Source organism: Vombatus ursinus, unplaced genomic scaffold, assembly GCF_900497805.2.
Source record: "Vombatus ursinus unplaced genomic scaffold, bare-nosed wombat genome assembly UNPS02009824.1, whole genome shotgun sequence".
NCBI lineage: Eukaryota > Metazoa > Chordata > Mammalia > Diprotodontia > Vombatidae > Vombatus > Vombatus ursinus.
Window position 1 is genome coordinate 1,435,039 of NW_020949602.1, and position 26,908 is coordinate 1,461,946.

The 26,908-nt window shown below is 41.5% G+C and overlaps 1 protein-coding gene across 1 annotated transcript in view; it reads left to right on the forward strand.

Moving 5' to 3' along the window:
- Nucleotides 1–26,908, forward strand: part of MROH7 (maestro heat like repeat family member 7) — a 58,014-nt gene that overhangs the window by 8,694 nt on the left and 22,412 nt on the right. Inside the window, exons 3-11 of the mRNA XM_027852852.1 lie at nucleotides 203–282; nucleotides 1,264–1,393; nucleotides 14,527–14,622; nucleotides 19,757–19,945; nucleotides 21,056–21,191; nucleotides 21,846–21,958; nucleotides 23,976–24,152; nucleotides 25,550–25,704; nucleotides 26,572–26,710. Of these exons, the coding sequence (XP_027708653.1) occupies nucleotides 203–282; nucleotides 1,264–1,393; nucleotides 14,527–14,622; nucleotides 19,757–19,945; nucleotides 21,056–21,191; nucleotides 21,846–21,958; nucleotides 23,976–24,152; nucleotides 25,550–25,704; nucleotides 26,572–26,710 (1,215 nt within the window). The remainder of the gene's footprint in view (nucleotides 1–202; nucleotides 283–1,263; nucleotides 1,394–14,526; nucleotides 14,623–19,756; nucleotides 19,946–21,055; nucleotides 21,192–21,845; nucleotides 21,959–23,975; nucleotides 24,153–25,549; nucleotides 25,705–26,571; nucleotides 26,711–26,908) is intronic.

The following is a 26,908-nucleotide window of genomic DNA, read 5'->3' on the forward strand; positions in this document are numbered from 1 at the left end:
CCCCATCTCTGAAGGTATTCAAGCAAAGATTGAATATTGTAGAGGGGATTCCTGCTTCAGATATAGAGTGGACTGACTGCCTTCTGGAGTCTTCACTAGCTCAGATTCTCTGCAGTTCCATGTGGGCCCTGTACAGGTGACAAGGGGGGGTGGGGTCTGGGGGGGAAGGAGGGCTCATTTGCTCCATTTTTCCCTCCTTCAGAAGCAGATCCAGGAGGAGCCCATGGATACACTCTCCAGTCCCAGCCGGCAGCAGGCTTTGGTGACCCTGACCCAACTGAGGTATGCGGCTCTCCCCTCCCAGGCTTCTCCCTGCCCCACCTGCACCTAACCCACCACTGTGTCCCAGCTGGACCTCCTAGCCTGTGCCCCCCTCCTTTTCTGACCCAATTCTTTTCCTGCTAAGAGCAGAACCGTTCCCACCCTTGCCTGATGTATCTCTCATCTAGTGTCTTCTTTAAGCCTTGGTCCCCTAGCAGTCCTACCAGTGTGAAGAAGGAAGGATCAGCCCTACACTGAAAATCAGAAGTCTACACTGCCTCCATGCCCACTCAAAATATGTGTCCCCCTCCCACCTACCCTCCTGCCGTTAGCAGCATTCCTAAGAACCTTCTGGAGACATGTGCCTTCTAACTTGGTTGAGACATTCTTTTGTGCAACGGAAGAGAGAGGGGAACCAGGAGTCCTGTCCCCAAACTGACCCATTCCAAGCCTGCCACAAATCTCTATTCTCCCTTCAATAATTCAATTCAGCAAATCATTATTAAGGACCCACTCTGGACAGGGCAGAGAGGCACCATAGTAGGGGGGTAACAAAACAATTTGGCTCATTTGGAGAATGGACCTGTAGTTCATATAAACCAGCAAATGCATGTTAAACACCTACTATGTGCCAAGTGCTATGTGAGGACTGGGAATGCAAAGGCAAAAACGGGGAACACAGAGCTATACACAGAGGCAGAGAGAAGGGAGAGTGTTGGGTGTGAGGAAGAGCAAGGGTCAGTTTGACTGAGTGTGCCAGTGGGGAGCGGCGGGGTGCTAACAGGCCCAGGAAGCCACCAGGTTGTAAAGGGCTTTAAACGGGGTGTTTGAGCTTGGAGGTAATAGGGAGCTAGGGGAGTTTAAGGGAGGAGGCATAATCCATCCATGTTTTAGGATAGTGACATTGGCAGCTAAGTGGAGGCTGGACAGAGGAAGACCGTTCCAGGAGATCAATGAGGAGGCTGCCCCAGTGGCCCCTCCCTCTGTCTGGTTCCTCCCTAGTCCCATCCAGCCATGCCTGGGAGCCAAGGAGAGAAATGAGCTGGTGGCCATCTGCGTGAGGAGCGTGTTCTCCTTGCCCTCGGTGCAGACCATGCAGGAGGAGGACAGAACCAATGCTGACTTCATACAGGTGAGACTTGGCCCCCCAGCTGCTTCATCCACCTTCCGTCTTCTCCCAGCAGGGGATTTTTTGAGGAGTGGATTATTTTTTCCCTCTCAAGATGCTCCAGGACACCAAGCTTTACCCAAGGTAACTTTTTTGGTGGGGGGGGCTAGACAATGGGGTTAAGTGACTTGCCCAAGGTCACACAGCTAGTAAGTGTCAAGTGTTTGGTCTGAGGCTGGATTTGAACTCAGGTCCTCCTGACTTCAGGGCTGGTGCTCTATCCACTGTATCACCTAGCTGCCCCATACCCAAGGTAATCTTAAGGTCACTCTGAAGTAGTGACAGGTGCTCTGTGAATGACCATTTCCTGAGAAAGGCAATCATTCACAAAGGCGCTCACTTAATTAGTAATAGATTCGAATTTCAGGGGTTAGAGGGTCCCCAGATATTTTAGTCCAGAGGTGTTCAACTCAGGGCCAACAGACAATGTGGCCAGTAACATCCCAAGTGCCATTGAACCAGATTAAAATGTAATTGGGAAATATTTAACAAAATGAATAAAAATACAGCACAGTTCAGACAATGTGAATTTGTGGCTTTCTAAGTTACCATGTGGCCTATTTGAGTTTGACAGCACTGCTCTAATTTTACCAAGATGGTCCAGAAAGGAGAAGGGGATTGTTTCCAGTTCTAGGCACCACATTTTAGAAAGGATGCTTATAGGGAAGGTTCTTAGGAAGCACTGCAGAGCCAGTAGAATAAATACCAGCTCCAGAGTCAGAGGGACCTGGCTTCAGATCCTGAGTCTTTCACTTATGACCCGTGTTATCTGGGGCAAGTGACTTAACTTCTCCAGACTTCTGTTCTATCATCTCTCCAGTAGACCAGAGGATCTGGCAGCCCCAGGTCTGTGATCTCAAGTCGGTGTGTGTCCAGAGGAGGTCTTGATCAGGATGAGGGGAGAATGGATATTTTGGTTGGGGAAGATGATACGTGGCTGGGGATAGGACAAAGTTGCTGTCTTCTAAGGTCGTCATAAGGAAAGGGGCTCAGCTGTATTCTACTTAGCCCTCAAGGCCGGAATCAGGTTCAGTTGGAGGAAACTACAGGTAGATTCTGGCTTGGTGTAAGGAAAAACATCCCAACAATTCGAATTGTCTCAAAGTGGGAAGGGCTTTGGCAGATAACAAACTCACCATCACAGAAGGTCTGCAAGCAGAGTGTGGTCGGCCATTTATTGGAAATACTATGAACAGGATTCATGCTTTGGGCATGAATTGGGTAGAGTAGATGGCCTCTTCCAACTCTGATTTTTTGAGATTGCATGAAGAGCCCAAGGTCATACATTAATGAATAGCAGAGCCTGGGACCTGGAGTCAAGAAAACCTGAGTTCAAATTCAGCCTCCGACACTTAAAAACTGTGTAACTCCTGGGCAAGTCACTTAACTTTGGTTTGCCTCAGTTTCTTCACCTGTAAAATAAGGTTAACAATACCACCTATCTTCCAGGGTCCTTATGAAGATAAAAGGAGATAATGTTTAGTGCTTTGCAAATCTTAAAATGTTATACAAATGGCTATTATTATTATTATTATTTTACTGGGAAAGATCTTCTCCAGGTCCCTCCCACATTTGGGAAGGCTATGCCACCTCTCGCCTGTGTGACCTGGGACAAGTCTCTGAGCCTCAGTTTAGGAATCTGGACCTGAAATAGACATTCCCCAAAGTCCCTTCCTGCTCTGAATGCTATGGTTCTACAGATGCTGCATCAGTGAAGAGGACACCCCTGGGGCCAGCATTTGTGACCTTCTTTTACCTTCTGAAGCCATGGGGAGCGTGGGCTGTAGGCTGTGGACTGTGGGATAAGGGACAGAACCAAACTCTTCTCATCTTCACCCATTCTCTTCCTTGGCCACATTCCCTCCCCACCCACAGTAGCTGTTCAGAAATGTCATCCCAAGTAAAATCCTTTTTGATCCAAAGTAAGACAATGGCCACCACAATAATGGTGTGACACTGTTGGCGCCCTCAGACCTGTGAACAGGAAAGAGTTTAGGTAACTCTAAACATGAGTCCCCCTGAGTCTCCAAGAGATTCTTAGAATGAGAAAATGTAGAATCGCAATATCCTAGAACTTTAGAACCATAGAAACTTAGTCAGATGGAACTCTAGAACAATTGAATCCCAGAACCCTAAGACAAAGGAAACAAAGTATTAGAATCAGAGATTGTTGGGTTGATGGAACCATAGAACCCCAGAACTTTGGGAACCTATGCAAAATAAAGATTTGGAGTTATAATCTGATAACATCCCAGGTCACAATCTGATAGGTGTGAAATAGTACCTCAGAGGTATGTTAATTTACATTTACATTAGTGATTTAGAGCATTTTAGTCTTATGACTTTTGATAGTTTGGATTTCTTTCTCTGAAAATTGCCTATTCATATCCCTTGACCTTTTATCAATTAAAGAATGGCTTTTATTCTTACAAATTTGAATCAGCACCCTATATATCTTTGAAATGAGAGAAACTTTGCTGCAAAGTTGTTTTTCCTTAATTTTCTACTTCTTTTCTCATTTTAGCTACATTGGTTTTGTTTGTACAAAACCCTTCTAATTTTATATTATCAAAACTATTCATTTTACTTCTTATGAATCTCTCTATATCTTGTTTGATCAGGAATGTTTCCCCCATCCATAGATCTGATGGCTAATTTCTTCCTTGCTCCTTTAATTTGTTTATGTTGTTAGCCTTTCTATCTAAGTCAAGTACCCATTTGGAGCCTGCCTTGGTATACGGTGAAAGATGTTGGTCTATACCTAGTTTTTGCCAGACTACTACTTTATGATTTTCCCAACAGTTTTTGTCAAATAGTGAGTTTTTGCTCCAATAGCTGGTATCTTTGGGTTTATCAGACAATAAATTATTGTGTTCATTTGCTTCTGTTTATCGCCTACCTAATCGATTCCACTGATCCACCTTTCTATTTCTTACCTAGTGCCAAATTGTTTTGATGAGGATGGTTTTTTAGTGTATTTTAAGATTTAGTTTTGCTAGGTTGCCTTCCTTCCCATTTTTTTTCGTTAATTCTTTTGAAATTCTTGACCTTTTTTCTTCCTGATGAATTTTGTTGTTATTTTTCTAGCTCTATAAAGTAATACTTTGGTGGTTTGATTGTTATGGAACTAAATAAGAAAATCAATTTAGGTAGTATTGTCATTTTTATTATGTTGACTTGGCCTTCACATAAGCAATTAATATTTCTCCAATTGTTTAAGTCTGTCTTTATTTGTATAAACAGTGTATGGTAATTATGTTCATATAGTTCCTGTAGATGCTATGGGTACCCAAAAAAGCTAACGTAATTTCACTTTGTCTGTGATTCCTCTATCTTTCTCCTGACCCTGTTTGTATTGCAATCCTTACCCTGTCTGTAACCTTCCTCATTGATGAAATAGCAAGGACAGGTCTACCTATTAGGGTGGGGTCGCAGGAGATAGCTAACCTGAAAAAGGGCTTTTTTCATAAACCACATCCTCTATTCCTTCCCTGTTAGCCCTCAGCAACAAGCCTTATTCAATCCTAAGTATCCCATATCCAATTCATCTCCTGCCTAAATCAAAACCTATATAAGCTTTGTCTTTTTGCTTCTTTGGGGAGTCTCCATCTGTGCAGGTGGGGTTCCCTTGCTGACAAACTCAGTAAGCCCTCATTTAGTTTTGGTTCTGGTTCTAGTTTGTTCCGGTACCAACAATTTTACCCACAGTAAATGGTGGGAGTGCTAGGATTCCCAGACAGAAAGACCTGTGGAATTCTAGGGGTCATCACCTGGCAGTACTATATGGGCTTCTCTAATCAGCATAGTCTTTGGTGTTGAGAACCTGGTGAGTTTTTGTACTCAGGAGGCAAGGGTTGACCATGACACTCTGATCTGCAAATGGCAATCCTCCCCATCTTATCAATCAGGTCTTGTCTGATTTTGTTTGGTTTGACTCTGATTTAGAAACCAATTTCTCTAGATTAATTGGAAAAGACTTCACCAGTAAGTGACTCTATGTATCTGTCTTGTTTTTGTTTTGGTTTGAGTGTGTGCATTTGTGAAATGTACAGTATGTTGTTAGCATTGTCTGTGTTTGGTGTCTTGGTAACTGACTTTCCTGTGGTCTAATCAACCGAGGGAAAAGGGGTGTAAAGAGTGAAAACTTTTATGCAGAACTTTCAAAGTCTTTGAAAAGGAAGTCTCTCTTCTCTGCAGGCCATGTTGGGGAGGCAGATGAGAAATATTGATAAGAGGGAAAGGAATCTTTTCCCTCAGTCTGCAGAAATTTATGGCATCCTAAACTAATTAGGGACTAAATTTGTGACTGAAATCTAAGTTCTCTACTGTGAATTCCCAAAGTGTGGTTTGAATATTTTTTATAAATTCTAAAATATCTAAATGAGTTTGGGGCTACCACTTCATAGAATTTATTTTAAGGAAAAATAAGAATAAATTTTTTTGTGAAAATTACATGAAAACAGCATTTAGAACTTTCATCATTTTTTTTTCTTGGAAAGTGATAGATTTATTGTTTTAGTGCAAGGGAGGAAGGTTATTTCATTAAAAAAAAAAAGAACTGAAGTTAGTTTTAAAGCACTATCAGTGAAGTTCCAATGTGAAAAAAAAAAAAAAGGTTTGCAGTCTACAATTTCAATTTATCTGGTGCTGAAGAACTGGCTATTATTAATTCTTTCCTTGACCATGAAAAGATAGAAGTTTGTTTAGTTCTTAGAGCAGCTTAAAAGTAAATAAAATTTAATTTGGGAGAATGTTTTATGTTACCATTGCATTTTCTTCTACAAATTATAAGACAGAATGTAATTGTTTAGGTAAATTGTTTAGAAGCAAAGTCACCTAAAGATTTTGGAATAGATCATGTACTTGTAAACTCTTAAGAGCCCAAAAAAGGTAATAGTATTAATCATACCTATCTGATAGGATAATATGACAAAACAGGAAAATGATAAATGTTGAAGAAGATGTGGGAAAATTGGAACACTAATGCATTGTTGGTGAAGTTGTGAATTGATGCAACCATTCTGTAGAGCAATTTGGAACTATGCCCAAAGGGCTATAGAAATGTGCATGCCCTTTGATCCCGCAATAGCTCTTTTAGGTCAATATCCCAAAGAGATCAGAAAAATGGGAAAAGGACTCACATGTACAAAAATATTTATAGCAGCTTTTTTTTTTGTGGTGACCAAGAATTGTAAATTGAGGGGATGCCCATCAGTTAGGGAATGGCTGAAGAAGTTGTGTTATATGAATGTAATGGTATACCATTGTGTTATAAGAAATGATAAGCAGGCAGACTTCAGAAAAACCTGGAAAGACTTGTATGAACTGATGCTGAGTGAAGTGAACAGAACCAAGAAAACACTGTACACAGTAACAGCAATGTTGTACAATGACCAACTTCGACAGACTTAGCTCTTCTCAGAAATGCAATGATCTAAGACAATTCCAAAAAATCTGTGATGGAAAATACTATCCACATCCAGAGAAAGAACTATGGAGTCTGAATGCAGATCAAAGCATACTATTTTTCCTTTATTTTTTTCTTTCTCATGGTTTTTTCCCTTTGGTTCTAATTCTTTTTTACAACATGACTAATGTGGAAATAGTTTAATATGATTGTACATGCATAGCCTATATCATATTGCATACCATCTTGGGAAAGAGAGAGGGGAAGGAAGGGAAGAAAATTTAAAACTCAAAATCTCATAAAAGTAAATATTGAAAACTAAAAATAAATAATTTTTTTAAATTAAAAAAAGGTAATAGTATTTCAGTTAATTGCTATTGTGTAATAAAAACTTGTACTGAATTGTAAATGAGAAATTCAGTGAAGTGAAGATTAGTTCTATAGCTAGTATGGAATATGATTGGAGAAAAAAAGACTAGAGGGATTAAGAAAGTAGGAGAAGTGTCAGATGAGAATATGAAAAGAGAACAAAAAGAATTCAGTTTTGTTCAAAGGCCACTGGGGGTATAAAGAAAGAAAAAGAGAAAGTTTAAACAAGTAGGGATGAAAAGAGAATGAGTAGAAACTTAAAGAAAGTTAGAATCTGTTTCCACTGAGTGTGAGTGGAGGGTTTGAAAGTAAAGGTTTGGAGTTTTGGAAAGAGTGGTTTGAGGGAGGTTTTTGATCTTGTTGAAATAAGGATATGAGAAATGTTGTGTGGTTATTCTTTATTACAAGAAAACTATATTTGCAACATAGAATTATTTGAAGATGGTACACTAAAATTCTGTTTTTGAAGGACCATTAGAAGAGCATATTTTAGTCATTACATGAGGAATATAAAATCCTCCTGGACCCTAAAAGAGGGAGTGGAGAATACAAGATTGCCACTTTAAATCTTTGACAGCAGACTAATTGAAAGTAGCGGGCCCTATAACGTAAAGTGCTAGCTGCAAATGGCCCTTGGGAAAATTGAGATTCTGTGTGATACTATTTGTACATATAGATCTAAATGTTAATGAATTTATTCTGGTCTCATTTTAAGGAAGATGTGTTCTCCAGTTGGGATCATTGTAATATTTGACCTTTTATAAGTAAATCAGGCCTCATTTGGCAATATGTTTAGAAGCTACAAAAGTTAGTTTTGTTAAAAGCATAATTGGATAAAAATTATTATATAATGGTCTTGAATGCAATCAGTATAGAATGCCAAAAGTGATCAAATAAATAAAGCGATTTTCTATGTAAGATAATTTGGAAATGTATTCAGCTAAATTGATGTCATTTGACTGGTAATATGTTTTGTTTCATGTTTTGAATACATGATACTGTGTATGTTATTCTAAATTTTCTTGTACTGTGAATTTTGGGAAACCATTGTATAAGAAATGCTGTTAAGACGATGATGCAATTGTGTCATTGGAAAATTTAACTCTTTTGATCTGGATGCTGTAAAATTATTCATTGTTATTAGAGGCTATTGTCATGATGTTAAAATCTGACAAGTATTTAATTGGGTCTATTTTAAAAAGGAAGAATAATAATTACTTACTTTGTGAGAAAAGGAAAAAAAGACCTTGTAAAATCTCTTTATCTATAAACTTGCCACGTTTCTTGGGAGCATCTGCTTGGACAAGGTCACAGAATCCTATCAGGCCTGGATAGAACTTGCTAAATGTTGTGAAATTCTAAAATTCTAAAATGATAAACTCTAAAATTTACTGAGAAAATGGAGTCCCCTTTTCCATCACAAACACCCCTTGCCAAAGGGTGGAGGGGGACTTACAGGTTTGTTTGCAGTATAAAAGTGATTTATGTGATGATTTGTCATTATAAAAGTTATGAAATTGTACCTGGAATAGTATATATCAAAGTTACATCTTAAGTAACTTAGTCTCAACAGACTCCAGTCTTAAAGATTTATTTTTGCCTTAAGGGGTTAATATATAATGCCTTAAGAAATGGATATCAGTTATTCCGGGATTTATACTCCTCAGCCAGTGTTTTTTCTGGGGGTTTGAGTAAGCTATCATGTATTCACTATCTTTGTAGAATTCCAGAATGTAATTATTTTCTTGATTTCTAATGATTGATTTTTATACCAGGATGAGTTTAAACATGAGAAGAGGAAGAAAAAGATGAAGAAAGGGATGTTGAATGATTTTTTTAAAAGACCTGGTAAACTTTTTATTGTTAACTATTACTGCAACAACATGAGAGAAATAATAACTATATTTAGCCCTAAGCTGTGATTAGTGAAACTTGCTATTTGAGGTAAAATCTCTTGGGACTGTAATTTGATATTATCCTGAGTTTTGAATTCAGACATAAATGTCTGAATGATCATCAAGTCAGTAATCTACCATTTGAGGGAATGCCATGAGCTGCTCAAAGAGACTGTGATCTAAGAACAGCTAAAGGTGGATGTCTGTGTCTGGGAAAGTTACCTTGCATTGGTGAAGGCAGGAGCCTCTTAACTCAGTTTCTCTATTGTGTTATTTCTATTTGAACAGGAATGTTTCCCACCTTGTTAACCCTGAGCCTGGCTATGACACCCTATGAATAATGTGGAACTTTGCTGTATGATTTGTTAAACATGACTCTTACCTGAGATCAAACAGAACTAAGGATACTTTGTCCTGTTGTACCTATGTGAAATCATTCTGTGACTTTAAGCCTAGAAGAACAGTTTTGGTGTTACAATTATGCTCCTCCTTTTTCCATTTGTAGCAAATCTCTCTAGCCATAGTAGGTAAAACTGTTAATATATATACACATATACATACACACACACACACATATATAAATATATGAATCTTGTTGTTGCAATACCCTAGCACCTCTGAATTGCTATAATAAGATGTAAGTATAATGTACAAGTATAAGGTACCTTACTGTGTAGTCTGCTTTGATGTTCTTCCTAGAACTCTGTTACTTATAAGGTTAGCTCCATAAAGTCTGAACTGGTTTTCACCACATGAACGAATTACTAGAAAGTCAATCTGATTGTATTTTGTTGGGTTTTGCTAAATTATACTAAGTCTTATCACTATCAGTAACAGGCTTTAACAGACTTACCTAGAGAATCTTTACAAGTGACCAGGAACTTGGAGATGGTCAAGAAAATAGCTCCACAAATCTGCCCTGATCCATCCACAGATTCTTGAAAGATACACAGGAGGTGCTTGTCAGATCCCTGAAGATTATGGACACTGTCAAAGAACTTGACACCCTTAAAAGCTACAACTATTTTAGATGTTATTATTCACCCTATTGTAATTTTGCTTGTTTTATTAGTTCTGCATGTATTATGGACCTGTTACCTATTCTGTAAGCTGCTTATCATTTCTGCTTGGACTGATACTGATTTGGGAATTGTTTAAAAAAATTGTGAAACTATCAATTGTCTCAAGGGGTGGGGGGTTGTGGGTAACCAATAAAGCTAAAGCAACTCTATATTGTCTGCAGTTCCTCTATCTTGCCCATGACTCTGTTTGTATTGCAACACCTGCCATGTCTGAGACCGTCCTACTACTAAAACAGCAAGGACAGTCCTATCTTTTGGGGGTACGGGTTATAGGAGAGAGCTAATCTGAAGAAGAACCTTTCCTATTACTAGTCTCAGCAACAAGTTTTGTCCAACTTTGAGGTACCCCATACCCAATTCACCTCCTGTCTAAATCCAAACCTATATAAACTTTGTCCTTTTGTTCCTTTAGGGAGTCTTTACTGGTGCAGATGGGGCTTCCTTGCTGGCAAACTCAGTAAACCCTTGTGGGTTCCTAAATTTTTGGTCTTGGTTCTGGTTTGTTCCAGCATCAACAATTTTACCCACAGTGTTTTGGCAGGTGGATTCCCAAATGTTGTGTTATTCAATCTTTTTAATCATGTCCAACTCTTTGTGCCTCCATTTGGGGTTTTTTGGGCAAAGATACTGGAGTGGTTTTCCATTTCCTTCTCTGGCTCATTTTACAGATGAGGAAACTGAGGCAAACAGGGTTAAGTGATTTGCCCAGGGTCCCACAGGTAGTAAGTGTCTGAGGCCAGATTTGAACTCAGATCTTCCTGACTCCAGGGTCAGCACTTTATCCACTGCACCACCTAGTTGACCCCAATTTTTTATACTGTCTGTAATATTTAAATATTATTTGTCTTCCTATGTATTCGTACTGGATTTTGTTGGTAATATAAAGAAATGTTAATGATTTGTCTGATTTTATTTTATATCCTGCAACTTTGCTGAAGTGATAAATTATTTTAGTTAGTTCTTTAGTTGACTCTCTAAAGTTCTCTAAGTAAACTATCATATAATATGCAAAAAGGAATAATTTTGTTTCCTCTTTGTCTGTGCTTATTCCTTCAATTTATTTTTGCTTATCTGATTGCTATAATTAGCATTTCTAGCAACTATATTGAATAGTAATGTTGATAATGGATATCCTTGCTTTGCCACTGATTTTATTGGGAAGGCTTCTAGTTTATCTCCATTACAGATCATGGTGGCTCTTGGTTTTAAATAAATACATTATCATTTTGTAAAAAGCATCATTTATTCCTATACTTTATAATTTTTTTTCAAATAGGTACCGTATATTATCATAAGTCTTTTCTTCATCTCTTGACAGAACCATGTGATTTTTGCTGTTTTTGTTATTAATATGGTCAAGTATATCTATAGTTTTCTATAAAACTGGCATTCCTAGTATAAATCCAGACTAGCCACAGTTGTGCTGTGGTCTCCTTGCTAATATTTTATTTAAATTTTTTGCATCAATAAGGATATTGGGTTGACTCTTTCTGGTTTAGGTATTAAAATCGTATTTGTGTCATAGAAGGAATTTGGTAGGACCCATCTGTTACCTTTTATTTTATTTTTGGCAAACATTTTCCATAGAATTGGAATTAATTGTTCTTTAAATGTTCAGTAGAATATTCTTGTAAATCCATCTGGTCCAGTGGGATTTTTTTCCCTTTCAGAATTCCTTTGTGGCTTTGTTAAATTTCTTTTCCTAAAATAGGATTGTTTATACCCTCTATTTCCTGTTGCATTAATCTGGACAGATCTGTGATTTCTTTGGTGTAAGAAACTCTCTTTCCTAATGAAGGCCATCATCTTCACTGCAACCTATAGTCCTAGAGAGACACCAGGCTCACTCAGCCTGGATGTGTTAGAGGAAAGACTTGAACCCAGGTCTTTTTTGTTTCTTTTGTGGCTGGTTTGCTTTACATGGTCTCATCTTGAGGTGGGATTTTTTAGTACTGCAGGAAGATGGAGGTAATCCTCTTGCTAGCTGTACTTAATGGTCTCCATAGACTTAATGTCTCCATAGACATAATGGTTTCTATCCAGCTGAGGTGGGGCCCAGAGTGAGGGCATGTGAAGATGGGAGAGTGGTCTTTGGCAGCTTCCCACTTCCTTTCAGTGCCCCTTTCCCTCTTCCCAGGCCCCCTTATCCCACTTCTTCCATAGCTAGCCATCCAAATCCCTTCTCCTGGTATTAACATCTCTCTAAAGCCAAAGAAATGAGGCTCTAATGGTAGAAGTAGCCCTTTAGAGGGAATTTTGTGTTAAAAGACAGTGAGAGAGCCAATGATCATGAAGGGAGAAAAGGTGTTTCCTCCTCATCTTCCCCAAATGTCACTGACTGTCTGGTTAAGCTATCAATACCTAGCCAACCAGTGATGGCGTTAATTGTTATTATACTGTGCCTGGCTGGCCTGACCAATTGTGTTAAAAGAACTGATGGGAATATTGTATACATCATTCATCTCCCTTTTCCCTTTGTTCATTCAACATAAGAAGAGGATGCCGTATATTACTTTGAGCCTAGAGAAGGATTTACCAACCTACAGTCTCTCCTGCAAGTCAGTCAGCTAGCCAGTTATCCTGAAAAGTCAATCTGTCCTGGAACTCACACCTCAGAAGTACTGTCTGTCCCTGGGCCCCTGCTTCTGACTGGATGTGGAAGGCTCCTTCCAGAACCTCCATTTAAGGAGGGCATCTGGGCCAGCCCTCTTTAACATCCCACCAGACTACACTCTTCTGAATTTTTCCATCATGCCCCCACACTGGGTATTTTCCCTCCCCCCCTTTAAGCTTTTCTTTATGCTTTGTCTTCTCCATTAGAATGTAAGCTCCCTGAGGCAGCTAGGTGGCACAGTGGATCAAGCACCAGTGCTGAAGTTAGAAGGACCTGAGTTCAAATCTGGCCTCAGACCAAACACTTGACACTTACTAGCTGTGTGACTCTGGGCAAGTCACTTAACCCCAATTGCCTTAACAACAACAAAAAAAAGAATGTAAGCTCCCTGAGGGCAGGGACTGTCTTTATTTTTGCTGGTATTTTTATTCCCTTTCTTTTTATATCTCTAGCACACTGCTTGGCATGTGCTTAATAAAAGCATGTGGACTGATTGATAGTAAGCATTCACTAAGCACCTAGTATAAGCTAGACAGTGAGCTAAGAACTAGGGATTGGTAAAAATACAGTTTCTGGCCTCAAGGAACTCACATCTCCAACTGCCTGTTAGATATCATTAATGTCTATTTACTAAACTGGATGTTAATTACTCAGCTGGAAGTTCCACAGACAACTTAAAGTCAACGTGTCCAAAACTTGACTCTAAACCTTTCCCACCAAACCTTCCCTGCTTCTAAATTTCTCTTTTACTGTTGGGTGCCACCATTTTAGTCACCTAGGCTCTGACCCCCATATCCAATCAGTTGTCATATCCTGCCTCTTGAATATACCCCAGTTTCTTTTCTCGTACTGGCACCCTGATGGAGGACCTCATCACCTCATGCCTGGACTACTGCAATAGCCTCTGGTGGTCTCCCTGCCTCAAGTCTCTCCCCACTCCACTCTAGTCCATCTTCCACTCAGCAAGCAAAGTCTTCTTGCCAAAGCGCCCTTAGATGGGCAAGTCATTCCTTTAGTCAACAAACTATAATGGTTCCCTAGTGTCTCCAGGATCAGATAGGAAATCTTCTGTTTGGCTTTTAAAGTCCTTTATAAACTGGCTCCCTCCTACCTTTCTAGTCTGCAGACCCTTGCACGACTACACCCTTCCCTACCTACATCCTGTGATCCAGTGACATTGGCCGCCATGTTGTTCCTTAAATGAGTCTCCATTTCCAGCCTCTGGACATTTTCACTGACTGGCCCTCCTTCCTGGGTTTCTCCCCTTCCTCATCTCTTCCTCCTGGCCTCTAGGGCTTCTTTCAAGTTTAAGTTAAAGTCCTACCTTTTGTAAGAAGTTTTTCCTAATCCCCCCTCAATGCCAATGCCTTCTCTCGAATTTATCCTGCTTATGGCTTTTTTGTTTGCATGTTTTCTCCCCTGTTACACTGTGAGCTCCTTGAAGGTAGGGACTGCATTTTGTTATTGTTGCTTATTTTGTCTTTCTTTTGTATCCCTAGAGCTTAACACAGTAGGTGCTTAATAATTACTTATTAATTGACTGATTGACTGACCTTAGAAGGCATTCCACCTGTGAGATTTTATGACTCTCTTCCCTTTGACTCATAGAGAGGGATAAAAGGCAATTCCTCAATCCCCTACCCTGAAAATGGCGCATGTTTGTGGGAGTTCCCCTCACCACTCTCCAAAACTCATAACCACCTCCCTTCTTTTCTTTTCTCCTTCCTCAGATGTTGTATTCTCAGACACTGGATGCCCTTCAGACATTGCTGAGCTCTCTCTTCTTAGAAGATCCTAGCCCAGCTGGCCTAACTAGCCTTTTGGAGGTGAGCAGGGGGGCTCAAGGAGGCTCTGGATCTGACATAGGATGCTTTAGAGGCAATGGAAGGACCAGAGAGAAGTGCTTGTGGAAACAGGTCTGGGAATGTGATTTGGGAGGTAGGGGTGGGGCTGGAGAAATGAGCAACATTGCAAAGTCTCAATGTCATCAGAAATGACCCCTTCTTCCTCCTGCCCCTCCAACCTCTTCCCCACCCTTTCTCTTTTATTCTCAACTCCTTGCCCTTTTCTTCCATCTCTTCCTTCTCTCCTTCCTTCTTACCCATCTCTGTTACCCTACCCCCTTCCCCATCCACATCCCCATTCTCATTCCCATTCCCAGCCCTATACCCATCATTCTCCCTTTCACCCAGTCCTACTGTGGGAAAGTCATGGATTTGGAGTCAGAGAGCCCCGTGTTGAAATACCAACTTTTCTACTCACTTATCTGTGGGACCTTGGACAAGTCAAATAATAAATCTTGACCTCCAAGATCCCTTCCAATCTATGCTTCTTCTAAGGTGATAATGTTTCATTATTTATACCACATAACATCACTAAGGGAATATTGATACCCCAAAGATGGACTTTGGTGTCAGGGAGTAGCTTGGGACCTATTGAAGGAATGGTACAGAGTGGGATGGTGGAAAGGGTGCTAGATTTGAAATCAGAGGCTGGATTCAAATCCAGACTCAGCCACTTACTACTTGTGCAACCTTTGACAAATTACTCAACCTCTCTGATTAAGTTTCTGCATCTGTAAAATGAGGAGGAGGAACTAGATGAGCTCTGACCCTCCTTCTAGCACTAGGCAGGCAGGCAAGACACTAAGCGTTTATTAAACACCTGCTTTTTGCCCGGCACTGCACTAAATATTGGGTAGAAATTCAAGCAAAAAGAAAAAGGGTCCCCGCACTCAAGAAGCTTAGATTCTGATGGGGGAAGACCATGCATAAAGGGGAAGGGAAAAGGAGGTACCCACCTGGTGGTGGTCAATAGAATCAGAAGCACAGCCAAAAGGCACATAGTTCATGAATATACTAGGCCCAAAATGGAGGCCCAGGAAGGAATCCACCAATGGGAGATCTGTGATCCTGTGATCCAGTCCACGCTTCTCCTCCTCTTCAAGTCTGGGTCCAGCTCCTTGTCCCTTGCCAACATATGCCCAAGATGTTGGGCTTAATAACTTACAGAGGCTTTTAAAATGACCATCTCATTCTCCATAATGGCCTTATGAAATGGACAGGTTAGGGATAATGGTGCCCATTTTACAGATGAAGCAGCTAAGGCCCAGAGAATGGAAAAAGCTTGCCAGAGTCACACTTTGCAACTAGGAGGCAGAATAGGTCGTGTTCCTATTAAATCATATTTGCTCTTTCTTTCCACCCTCACTTCCCTATTCCTGTCCCTTTCCATTCTTGTTATTTCCTCTCTGTCCCTCACCATCTCCATTGCCTCAATCTCTGTTTCTACCATTGATATTTCTTTTTTTATTAATTTATTTTGATTTATCAATAATCACTTCCATATGCTTTTGAGTTCAAAATTTTTATCCCCCTTCCTCCCCACCACCCTCCCCAAGATGGCACATAATCTGATATAGACTATACGTTTACATTCATATTAAACATATTTTCACATTAGTGATGTTGTAAGTAGAAATTAAAACCAATAGGAGGAACCATCAGAAAGAGGAAACAAAACTCAACAGAGGAGAAGAAAATTAGCAATTCGGCTTCCATAGTTCTTTCTTTGGATGTGGATAGCATTTTCCATCACAAGGCCTCTGGAGATGTCTTAGATCCTTGTATTGCCAGGAAGGGTTAAGTTTATCAATATTAGTCATCATGCAACGTAGCTGTTATTGTGTACAACGTTCTCTTGGTTCTGCTCACTTCACTCAGCATCAGACACATACAAGTGTTTCCAGGTTTTTCTGAAGTCAGCCTGTTCATCATTTCTTATAGCACAATAGTATTCCATCACATTCATATACCACAACTTGCTCTGCCATTCCCCAATTGATGGGCATCCTCTCAATTTCCAATTCTTTGGCACCACAAAAAGAGCTGCTATGAATATTTTTGCACATGTAGGTCCTTTTCCCGTTTGTGTGATTTCTTTGGGATATAGCCCTAGTAGTGCTATTGCTGGGTCGAAGGGTATGTACATTTTTATAGCCCTTTGGGCATAGTTCCAAATTGTTCTCCAAAATGGTTGGATCATTTCACAACTCCACCAACAATGCATTAGTGTTCCAATTTTCCCACATCTTCTCCAACATTTATCATTTTCCTGTTTTGTCATATTGGCCATTCTGATAGGTATGATGTGGTACCTCAGAGTTGTTTTGATTTGCATTTCTCTAATCAATAGTGATTTAGAGCATTTTTTCGTATGACTATAGATGGCTTTAATTTCTTCATCTGAGAACTGTCTGTTCATATCCTTTGACCATTTATCAATTGGGGAATGGTTTGTATTCTTATAAATTTGACTTAATTCTCTATATATTTTAGAAATGAGGCCCTTATCAGAGAGACTGGTTGTAAAAATTCTTTCCCAATTTTCTACCTTCCTTCTAATCTTAGCCACATTGGCTTTGTGCAAAAACTTTTCAATTTAATGTAATCAAAATTATCTATTTTGCTTTTCATAATGTTCTCTGTCTCCTGTTTGGTCATGAATTCTTCTGTTTTCTATAGATCTGACAGGTAAACTATTCCTTGCTCTCCCAGTTTGCTTATAGTATCAGCCTTTGTATCTAAATCATGAACCCATTTTGACTTTATTTTGGTATATGGTGTGAGATTTTGGTCTATGCCTAGTTTCTACCATACTCTTTTCCAGTTTTCCCAGCAGTTTTTTTTTCAAAGAGTGGGTGCTTATCCCAGAAGCTGGGGTCTTTGGGTTTATCAAATAATAAATTACTATAGTCATTGACTACTGTGTCTTGCATATTTAACCTATTCCATTGATCCACCCCTCTATTTCTTAGCCAGTACCAAGCAGTTTTGATGATTGCTGCTTTACAATACAATTTAAGAACTGGAATGGCTAGGCCACCTTCCCATGCATTTCTTTTCATTAGTTCTCTTGATATTCTGGACCTTTTGTTCTTCCAAATGAATCTTGTTATTATTTTTTCTAACTCTATAAAATAGCTTTTTGGTAGTTTGATTGGTATGGCACTGAATAAGTAAATTAGCTTAGGTAGAATTGTCATTTTTATTATATTAGCTCGGCTTACCCACAAGCAACTGATGTTTTTCCAATTATTTAGATCTGATTTTATTTGCGTGACAAGTGTTGTGTAATTGTGTTCATAGAGTTCCTGGGTTTGTTTCGGGAGGTAGACTCCTAAATATTTTATAATGTCTACAGTAAGTTTAAATGGAATTTCTCTTTCTATCTCTTGCTGTTGGGCTTTGTTGGTAATATATAGATGCCAATGATTTATGGGTTTATTTTATAGCCTGCAACTTTGCTAAAGTTGTTTATTATTTCAATTAGTTTTTTACTTGATTCTCTGGGATTCTCTAAGTATAACATCATGTCATCTGCAAAGAGTGATAGCTTTGTTTCTTCTTTGCTTATTCTAATGCCTTCAATGTCTTTTTCTTCTCTTATTGCTAAAGCTAACATTTCCAGTACAATATTGAACAACAGTGGTGATAATGGACATCCTTGTTTCACCCCTGATCTTATTGGAAATGCTTCTAGCTTGATCCCATTACATATTATGCTTGCTGAAGGTTTTAGATAGATGCTATTTATTATTTTAAGGAAGAGTCCATTTATACCTATGCTCTCTAGTGTTTTTAATAGGAATGGGTGATGTATTTTGTCAAAAGCTTTTTCTTCATCTATTGAGATGATCATATGGTTTCTGTTAGTTTTGGTGTTGATATGATGAATTATGCTGATAGTTTTCCTTATATTGAACCAGCCCTGCATTCCTGGTATAAATCCTACCTCGTCATAGTGTATTATTCATGTGATAAGTTGCTGTAATCTATTTGCTAATATTTTGTTTAAAAATTTTGCATCTATATTCATTAGAGAAATTGCTCTATAATTTTCTTTCTCTGTTTTGACTCTTCCTGGTTTAGGTATCAGAAAAAGAATTTTCTACCATTGATATTTCCATCATCCCTTCTCCCTCTCCAAACTCACTCCCTCTTCCTAATCTCTTCCTACTTCCTCTGTCCCACTTCTCTTCCTTTCCCCATATCTCTTTCTAGCTTAGACAATGTGTCCCAAGGTTCTTCTCACCCCAGTATTGTCTGTACCAAAGTGCAGTCCATGCATTTTATATTCTAAGGTCCTTTTAGCTCTAGCATTCTGTGCTCTGTATTCTAGTATAATTCTATACACCCTTTGCTCTCAGATCTTTTCTAGCACTAACATTCTTTGTTCTATGTTCAAATCCAACTCTAACACTCCGTGTTCTAAGACCTCTCCAAGCTTTGACATTCCATGATCTAAGGTCCCTACAAGCTCTCACATTCTAGATTCTAAGGTGCTCCCCAGTTATCACAATCTCTGTTCTGAGTCCTCTCCCAGCTCTGACATGCTATGTTTTAAGTTCCCTCCCCACCCTGTTATTTTATGTTCTAGCTTCCCTCCCAACCTTGATAGTCTGTGTTCTAGTTCCCTTTCAGCTCTGACATTTATGTTCTAATGTACATTTCATACATTCTATGCCCTAAGATTCTTTCTAACTCTGGGTCCCCAAGTTCCTTCCAGCTCTAACGTTGTCTGTTCTAATGTACATTTTATGCATTCTACATGCTAAGGTTCTTTCTAGCTCTATCATTTGATGTTCTATGCTTTAACACTCTGCATTTTAGGACTTCTTCCTGCTCTAACATTCTACATCCTAAGTTCCTTTCTAGCCCCTAACAGCCCCTGGCCACTAGCTGAGAGAGCCCTGCCTAGCAGCCACAGAAACAAAGACTAAGAAACAAAGACTTTGAGGGTCCTCCACCCCATGGCCTCACCTGACAAAGGGGACACGAAACCCAGAGAGGGGAAGCCAGTCTGATGTTACACACTGAGTTAGAAGCAGAGGAGGGACACAAGGCTAAGGCTCTTGACCCACTTGCCTTAGCTGCCACAGACAAGTCCTTCTTCCCACAGCCCCTGGGACCCTGGATGACATCTGCAAAGGCCCATGAGAGAGCCCGAGCGGTCAACAGCAATGTCTTCTTACTGAACTGCACACTCCAGACCCAGCTTTTCTTCACCAGCTTCGTAGAACAGGTCTCGAGCATCTCTACGCAGCCGAAGGGACAGCTGACCTTCGAGCACAACCAAGGGCGCTATTTTGTGGGTACCTGCCTCACAGGAGGGTCTGTGTTATCTCCATTAGCATCCATGCATGTCTGCTTATTTCTGAGTATGTCTGCTGGGTGTCTGAGGGTATTATTTGTGTGTATGTGTGTGTGTGTGTGTATGTATTTGGGATGTTAGAGCTGGAAGAGACTGGAAGAGCTGGAAGAGATTATCTATCCTAATTCTGACTTGTGATAGGGAAGAAAGCTGAGGCCCACAGAGGGGAATTGACCAGAAATAGAATTGAAGCTTCCTGAGGTCTCACACTGTCTCCATGTACACGTACCTGTATCTGTGTCAATTCTAATCAGTTCAACATCCATTTGTTTAGAAAGGGTTGACTGTGTACTGAGTAGTGCACCATTAGCCGTGGTGGAAAGATAGGAACTATTATCCCTGCCCTCATGGAGCATACAGTCCTGCAGGAGGAAAGAAGACACCTACATAAATAAATAGTGCCTAGTTAGTATAGCAGAGAAGCACAGAACAGTAGGGGAGGTCAGAGGACAAGGTCATTCTATAGTATACCCCAAAGTGGGAGAATGAGAGTTGGCATCCAGGAAGAGATGGCACCTCAGGTGGGCCTTAATGGACAGGTTGAAATGCAATATGCAAAAAAAGGAAAGGAAGAATTTCATCCTTAAGGCATGAGCAAGCGAGGAGCTGAGAAAGCATAGGGTGTATGCCTAACACAGAGATCAGGTCAGTTTGACTGGCTGGCTGAATAAATGGAATAAGCATTTTTGTTGTTGTTTAGTGATTTCAGTTGTGTCCATTTCCTTCTCAAGCTCATTTTCTAGATGAGGAAACTGAAGCAAACAGAGTTAAGTGACTTGCCCAGGGTCACAAAGCTAGTAAGTGTCTGAGGCCAGATTTGAACTCGGGAAGATGAGTCAATATCGATAAGCATTTATAATTAACTGAGTGAGGCAGCCTGGACAGGAAGCCCTGGTTTCAGATACTGCCTCTGACCTTTGTGAGCTCTGTAACTCTGGCCAAGTCCCTGAGCTTCTCTCATCCTCTGCTTCTTCATCTGTAAAATGGGCATATTAAACTCGATGGTGTCTGAGACCTAACTCTGTGCTCTGTGATCCTGTCCAGCAGACGATATTTGGCTTCCCCATGTTTGGTCTTCTGCTTGGACGGCTCATTCTTCGTATATGTGACCCAGATGAAGAGATCGGCCATGAAGCCCTGGATGGCGTCATCATCCTTTACACCATCCTGGAGCTCCAGAAGAGTATGTGGTGGGAGAGGTGGTATGGAGACAGAGTCCAAGGAAGCCACCTCTACCTTGCTGTCTCCCACAAATAGCATTAGGTCCTTAGCACTCCTCTGAGAATATAGGATCTCCTTGAGCCTTTGTAGACATTGGAACATAGAATGTCAGAGATGGAAGGGAAGAGAACCCACCATGAGAGAATCTAGAACATTAAAGTTGGAAGGGACCTTAATACAAAATTCATAAAACAGAATATCAGAGCTAGAAGTGGACAGGGTCCTCAAGGGCTGTGTAGCCTACTAAAGGAATCCACTAAAGGAATGCCCAGTCTAATGGAGCCCAGTTCTGCCTTTTCCTAGCAGCTGGAATTTCTCCACCTCAGTTTCCTCATCTGTAAAATGAGAGTTCTGAACCAGAGATAAGATCTTTAAGGACCCTTCTCAATTCTGCACTCCTGGGCAGCATCTCAAAGGCTCCCAGGAAAGATGGCCGCAGGGATGATTCTGATCCCAGGGCTCCTGGACCCCAAGTCCCTAGATGAGGTTGATGTAGCCTGGGTTTTCACGAGGAGGCTGACCTAGCCCAGGCTTCTATGGAGGGTAGACCAGGTGAGCTGGGGTGGGTGTGGGGCACCATCTGGGAGGAAAGCTCCATCTCTCCCTCTTCTTCCAGAGAGCATAGATAAGGAGGAGACCAATAAACTTGAACTATACAAGAGCAACAAGCGATTTCTGGGCCCCTACAACCCCGTCAGCCCCTGCCAAAACATCTTGAGAATGATCGCGGTAACTACAGGCAAGGGGGAGGGGAAGATGGTTGATTGAGCAGTCGATCAACAAGCACCGATTAAGTGCCTGCTGTATGCCCAGTCAATGGAACAGTGTCTGTCCTCAAGGGGCTTATGTTCTATTGATCAGAGCCTTAGTGTTGGTGACCAGGGCTTTGCCTCCAGGGTGTGTGTGTGTCTGTGCTTCCTCCCTACCTAGTATTCCCTCCCTAAGACTATTCTCTGGGCACAGCCGGCTCTCCCTGCCCTTCTGATCCTCATCAGACCCCTCCACAACATTGTGGGGGTTTAGGAGTGAAAGCCAGGGCCTATCAGCTAAGCTTTAGGGGCATGACACTCAATGGGTGGGATGGGGGGAGCTGGTTGTACCCAGGATGGAGTACCCTCTTGGAGGATTCCAAAAACAAAAATGAACACTCCTTAACCATACAGGGAATATCCTCCCTCCTCACCTTTACTTCTTGGCTTCCTCGGTTCCCTTCAATCCATGGCTCAACTTCACCTTCAGCAAGGACAGAGGGGGCTCAGTAAAAACTCCTTTGTGGCGGCCTGTCCACTATAAACATGGACCTCAGAAGCTACCTAAAGCAAGAGCTCCCTCTCTGACATCCCTAGCAAGTTGATAGAGTATTTATTAAGCGCTTGCTGTATGCCAGGCCCTATGCTAAACTCTGAAAATATAGATACAAGCAAAATGAATGACAGTCCCTGCCCTCAATGAACTTACATTCTAATGGGGACATGAAAAGGGGAGGCAGGTGAAAAGGTCTCCAAATTGGGGCAGGGTCAAGAAGTAGCCCAGGAGTCATGGGCTGGCCCAGGTTGACAGTGAGCATCCTTGCTGTACTGGGCCATCCCCAGTGACAGGGAACTCTACTTTTGACAGTTCTGTAAGAGCTAGGTAGGGTTTTCGTAGCCAATTCTTGGGGCAGTCTGGGGCCCACTGAGGTGATGTTGCTAGCCCTAAGGGGAATGTCTTGAAACAGTTGCTTGGAGTATAAGCCCCTTGAAGCTCAGTCTATCCCAGTTCTCTCATCTGGGCATGTGCAAATACAACAATTCCATAGCAGTTGGCTCATTACTAACTGAACATGCTCAGCCCTTAGACTTCCCTAATGCTCCTGGGGCCTTGTATTTAAAGTCCAAGAAAATAGGTTCATTGTTGAAAATAACTCATAACTATGCACTTTTGTTACAAGGGTTTTATTTTTCTCTCTTTTTCATTGAGGTGGGAGGAAGGTGAGAAGGAGAGAAAATAGATTTTTGTGCATTGAAAAATATAATAAACATTTAAAAAGAGTAACCAAAAACTCTCTTGGCTTCTGTGCCCACCCACTTAGATGTATCATCTTAGTTCCACTTGTCCAGAAAGAACTCAGTCACTTATCAAGAAGGGTAAATGCAGTTATGTGTAAAAATGCATAAAAATGAATGCAAAGTAGGATGGTAAGCTCTAAGTGGGGGAAAGCATAGGCACTCTTGATAGAGTCGAATGTTCAGCTACTCACTCCGTTATCTGCATTCTGCTCTTCACTGTCACCCTGGGTACAAATGTTCCCAAAGGCCAGTAGGAGAGGGAAAGAAGGAAGGGAAACATATCACTTCATGCCACTCCATGGTCCTGGTGTCCGTGCTCTGGGAAAGAAAGCACCCCACTCTTCATTGGTTTCTTCAGTAGTCTTGTCTTCCCCTCCCCTTCCCCCCCACCCCCTCCCCCCACTGCGCCCCGGCCTCAGGCATCTCTGTCTCTGGTTTTCTTCCCTTTGTGTCATGGCTGCATCACCAGAGTATGTGCAGCCAGATAGAGAGCAAATGCTCTGGTTTTTACGCCCCACTCCACCCCCAATGTGGCTGCTTCAGCTCTGAATGTCTGTCTCTCTTTGATACCTAAGATATGAAAAATGCCATGGTGGGGAATCTGCCTTCTCTCAGTATACACTCCTTGGGTCTAATTTTTCCCACTGGAGCCAAATGGAATAAGGCTAACCTTTTGCATATGTGTCTGTGCATTTCAGGAATTTGGAGACTTTCTTGGACCCCAACAAGTGAAAGATCTACTCCTGGCTGCCTTGGAAGGTTTGAGGGATGACCAGGAGACCCCCTCAAAGGACACAGCAGAGATGATGCAATTGGCTTCTGAGGTCACCCTGAGCTCCGTTTTGGAGTGGTATAGACACAGGGTATTGGAGGTGGTAAGAAGGCTGCCAGAGAAAGTACTAGATCCAGGGAGGCAGGGAATTCCAACCCTCTCCATTCCTACCTGTACCCCATCTTTGGGTGATCTGACCCCTGGACAGCTCTCTTGGGTCACCAAAGGGGCAGAGATGGGGATATTAGAGAGGAGAATTTCCTGGTTGCACATCTGGAAGACAGCAGAGCCCCAGGGGTGCCCCTTCTCCCTTCCCTCTCTTCCCTCGGGTAATATCCAGACTGGGGTGGACAATGGAGGAGAGAGCTGTCCTAGGGAAGGGAGCCATCACTCTCAGGTTGGGGCCCAGGGTCTACTCTCTGGAGGAGACCGTGCAGTAACCTCTCTTCTGGCCTCTGCTGTTCTCCTCTCATCCTTTCCTTGTTCTTTGTTTTCTTCCCCTTCTCTTCTGCCCTTTCTAATCATTCTCCCTTTACCGTGCTCCTTTTGACCTTTTCTCCTTTTCCCTGTCATCACTCTCCTCTCCTCTCCCTGTTACCTTATTTGCCCCTTTTTCCTTCTTTCTTTTTCTTCTCTCCTTGGTTTTCCTTATATATCCTTCCTCCTCTTTCTCCGGTTCTCCCATTGCCTCCCCCCAATCTCCTCTCCTCTTCCTTTCCTTTTCCCTACATGTTTTTTGTCTCTTCCTCTCCTCTCTTTTCTCCCCGAGTGTTCTTCCCACCCCTGTCTTCTCATTTCTCTTCATCCTTATCCCCCTCCTCTCCTCTTTTCTGCTTCCATTCTTTTCTCTTTTGTCTCATCTTCTTTCTCTTCTCTCCTCTCTCTTCCCTTCTGTCCCTCTCATTCCCCCTTCTCTCTTCTTTCCTCTCTTTCCCCCTTTGTCCCTCTCTTCTCCCCTTCTTTCTCCCCCTCTGTCCCTTTCCATTCTTCTTCTCCCTTTATTTTTTCTCCTTTCCTCCACTTTGTTTCTCTTCCTCTTTCTCCATTTTCCCCCTTCTTTTCCCTTTCTTCCCATTCTTCCTTCTCTCCTATTCTCCTGTTTCCTCCTCTTTCCTTCCTGTCTCCTTTCCTCTTCTCCTTTTCTCTGTTTTCTTCTCTTCTCCTCTGTTCCTCTCACTTCCCCCTTCTCTCTTTTCTTTCCTTTTTCTTCTCTTTTTCTCCCTTCTCTCCTCTTCTTCTTCTTCCATTTCTTTACACTCTTTCTCTTCTCTCTTGTCCCCTCTTCTATTTTCTATCCTCTCTTGTACTCTCTTCCTTTCCTTTCCTTCTTTGCTTTTCTTTCTCTTTCTTTCCACTCCTCTCTTCTCTCTTCTTTCCCCTCCTACTTTCTCTCCCCTCTCTTCCTTTATGTCCCTCTCTTGTTTCCTTTCTCCTCTCTCTTCCTTCCTCTCTCTTCTTTCTGCCCCCACTCCTCTACTTCTCCCTTCCATTTCCCACCAGATACCAGACATCATGAATGGCATCTATATGCATCTAAGTTCCATCCATGAACCACGAGCCCGGGAAGTTGCCCTCTTGCCCATCTCCCTCCTGGCCAGTTCCTTCATGACTGAGGTGGTCATTGCTCTGCTCATGTGTCCCCTCCCACTGGACAGGTACCAATCAACGGGGCTGGGGCAAGGCCTCAGCCTGAGGTGCCTCTACAACCTTTGTCTGAAAGAACTAAGTTTTCTCCTTCCTCAGATTCAGTTGCCTCAATTATCAAATGAGGAATAAGCTCTGTCTCAGAAATGTTGTCATAAGAAGCCCATCAGATCACCAGATTTGCATCTGGTGGAGTCTGTAGGAGCCACCTAATTCAACCTCCTCATTTGACAAGAAAACTGAAGCTCAGTTGGGATTAAACCACTTGTTCTGAGTCATGCAGGTGTTGGGTGGCAGAGCCAGCAGTTAGAATTTGTCCCTCTGACTTTGAGGAGCTAAATTTAGTACCATGTAGATGTGAGTTATTATGACCCACTATACTTATTATCCTTGAAAATAGCTCATCGAATATTCATAACATTAATGGTGAGGACTAAGTCAGGACCAGCTTTACCTTCCTGCCTTTCCCACTGAATCCCTGGTGATAGGAGTGACCAGACAGGAATGGGATTGGGTTAGAACTAGAGTAGCCTGTATTTAAATGATCTCACTTCCTATTCTTTGGGAAGACCACTGACCGATCATGGATCCTAGAAACATACACGTTTTGGAATTTTAGAGTTTGAAGAGACTTGAGAGTTCACTTGATCCAACTCCCTGTCTTATGTATCCTCTCTCTGAGAAATGGTCACCCAACTGCTGCTTGAACACGTTCAGTGATAGGGAGCTCACTACCTGTCTCCCAAAGAAACCCATTCCAATGACCTCCAATGATTGTCACTCCCCCTTTTGTCCCTTTTCCTTTCCATCTATCTGGAGTCCATTGGCAAGTTGGTAGGTTCACACTACCTCCATGATTTGACTTTCTACCCTCATAGCAATGGGGCAGAGATGTGGAGGCAGCTAATTCTTCGGAAACCCAGCTGTGACATTCGGGACCTTCTGAAGTTGCTCCTGACCAGTCTGAAGGAGAAGCCCATCACCAAGAAGGGCAGGGCCTCCATTATTCCCCTGGCGGTAAGGACCCTGTGCACTCATTCCTCAATTGCTTCACCTCTTCTTTCACTTGCTCAAGTCAGAACACCTGTATTCTAGTCCTAACTATCACAACTCTGTGTGACTTTGGGCAAGTCACCTTGACAACTGCAAACTAAATGATCTCTAAGGCCCCTTCTGGTTCTAACATTCCTTGTTCTAGGATCTGACCTTCTCCAT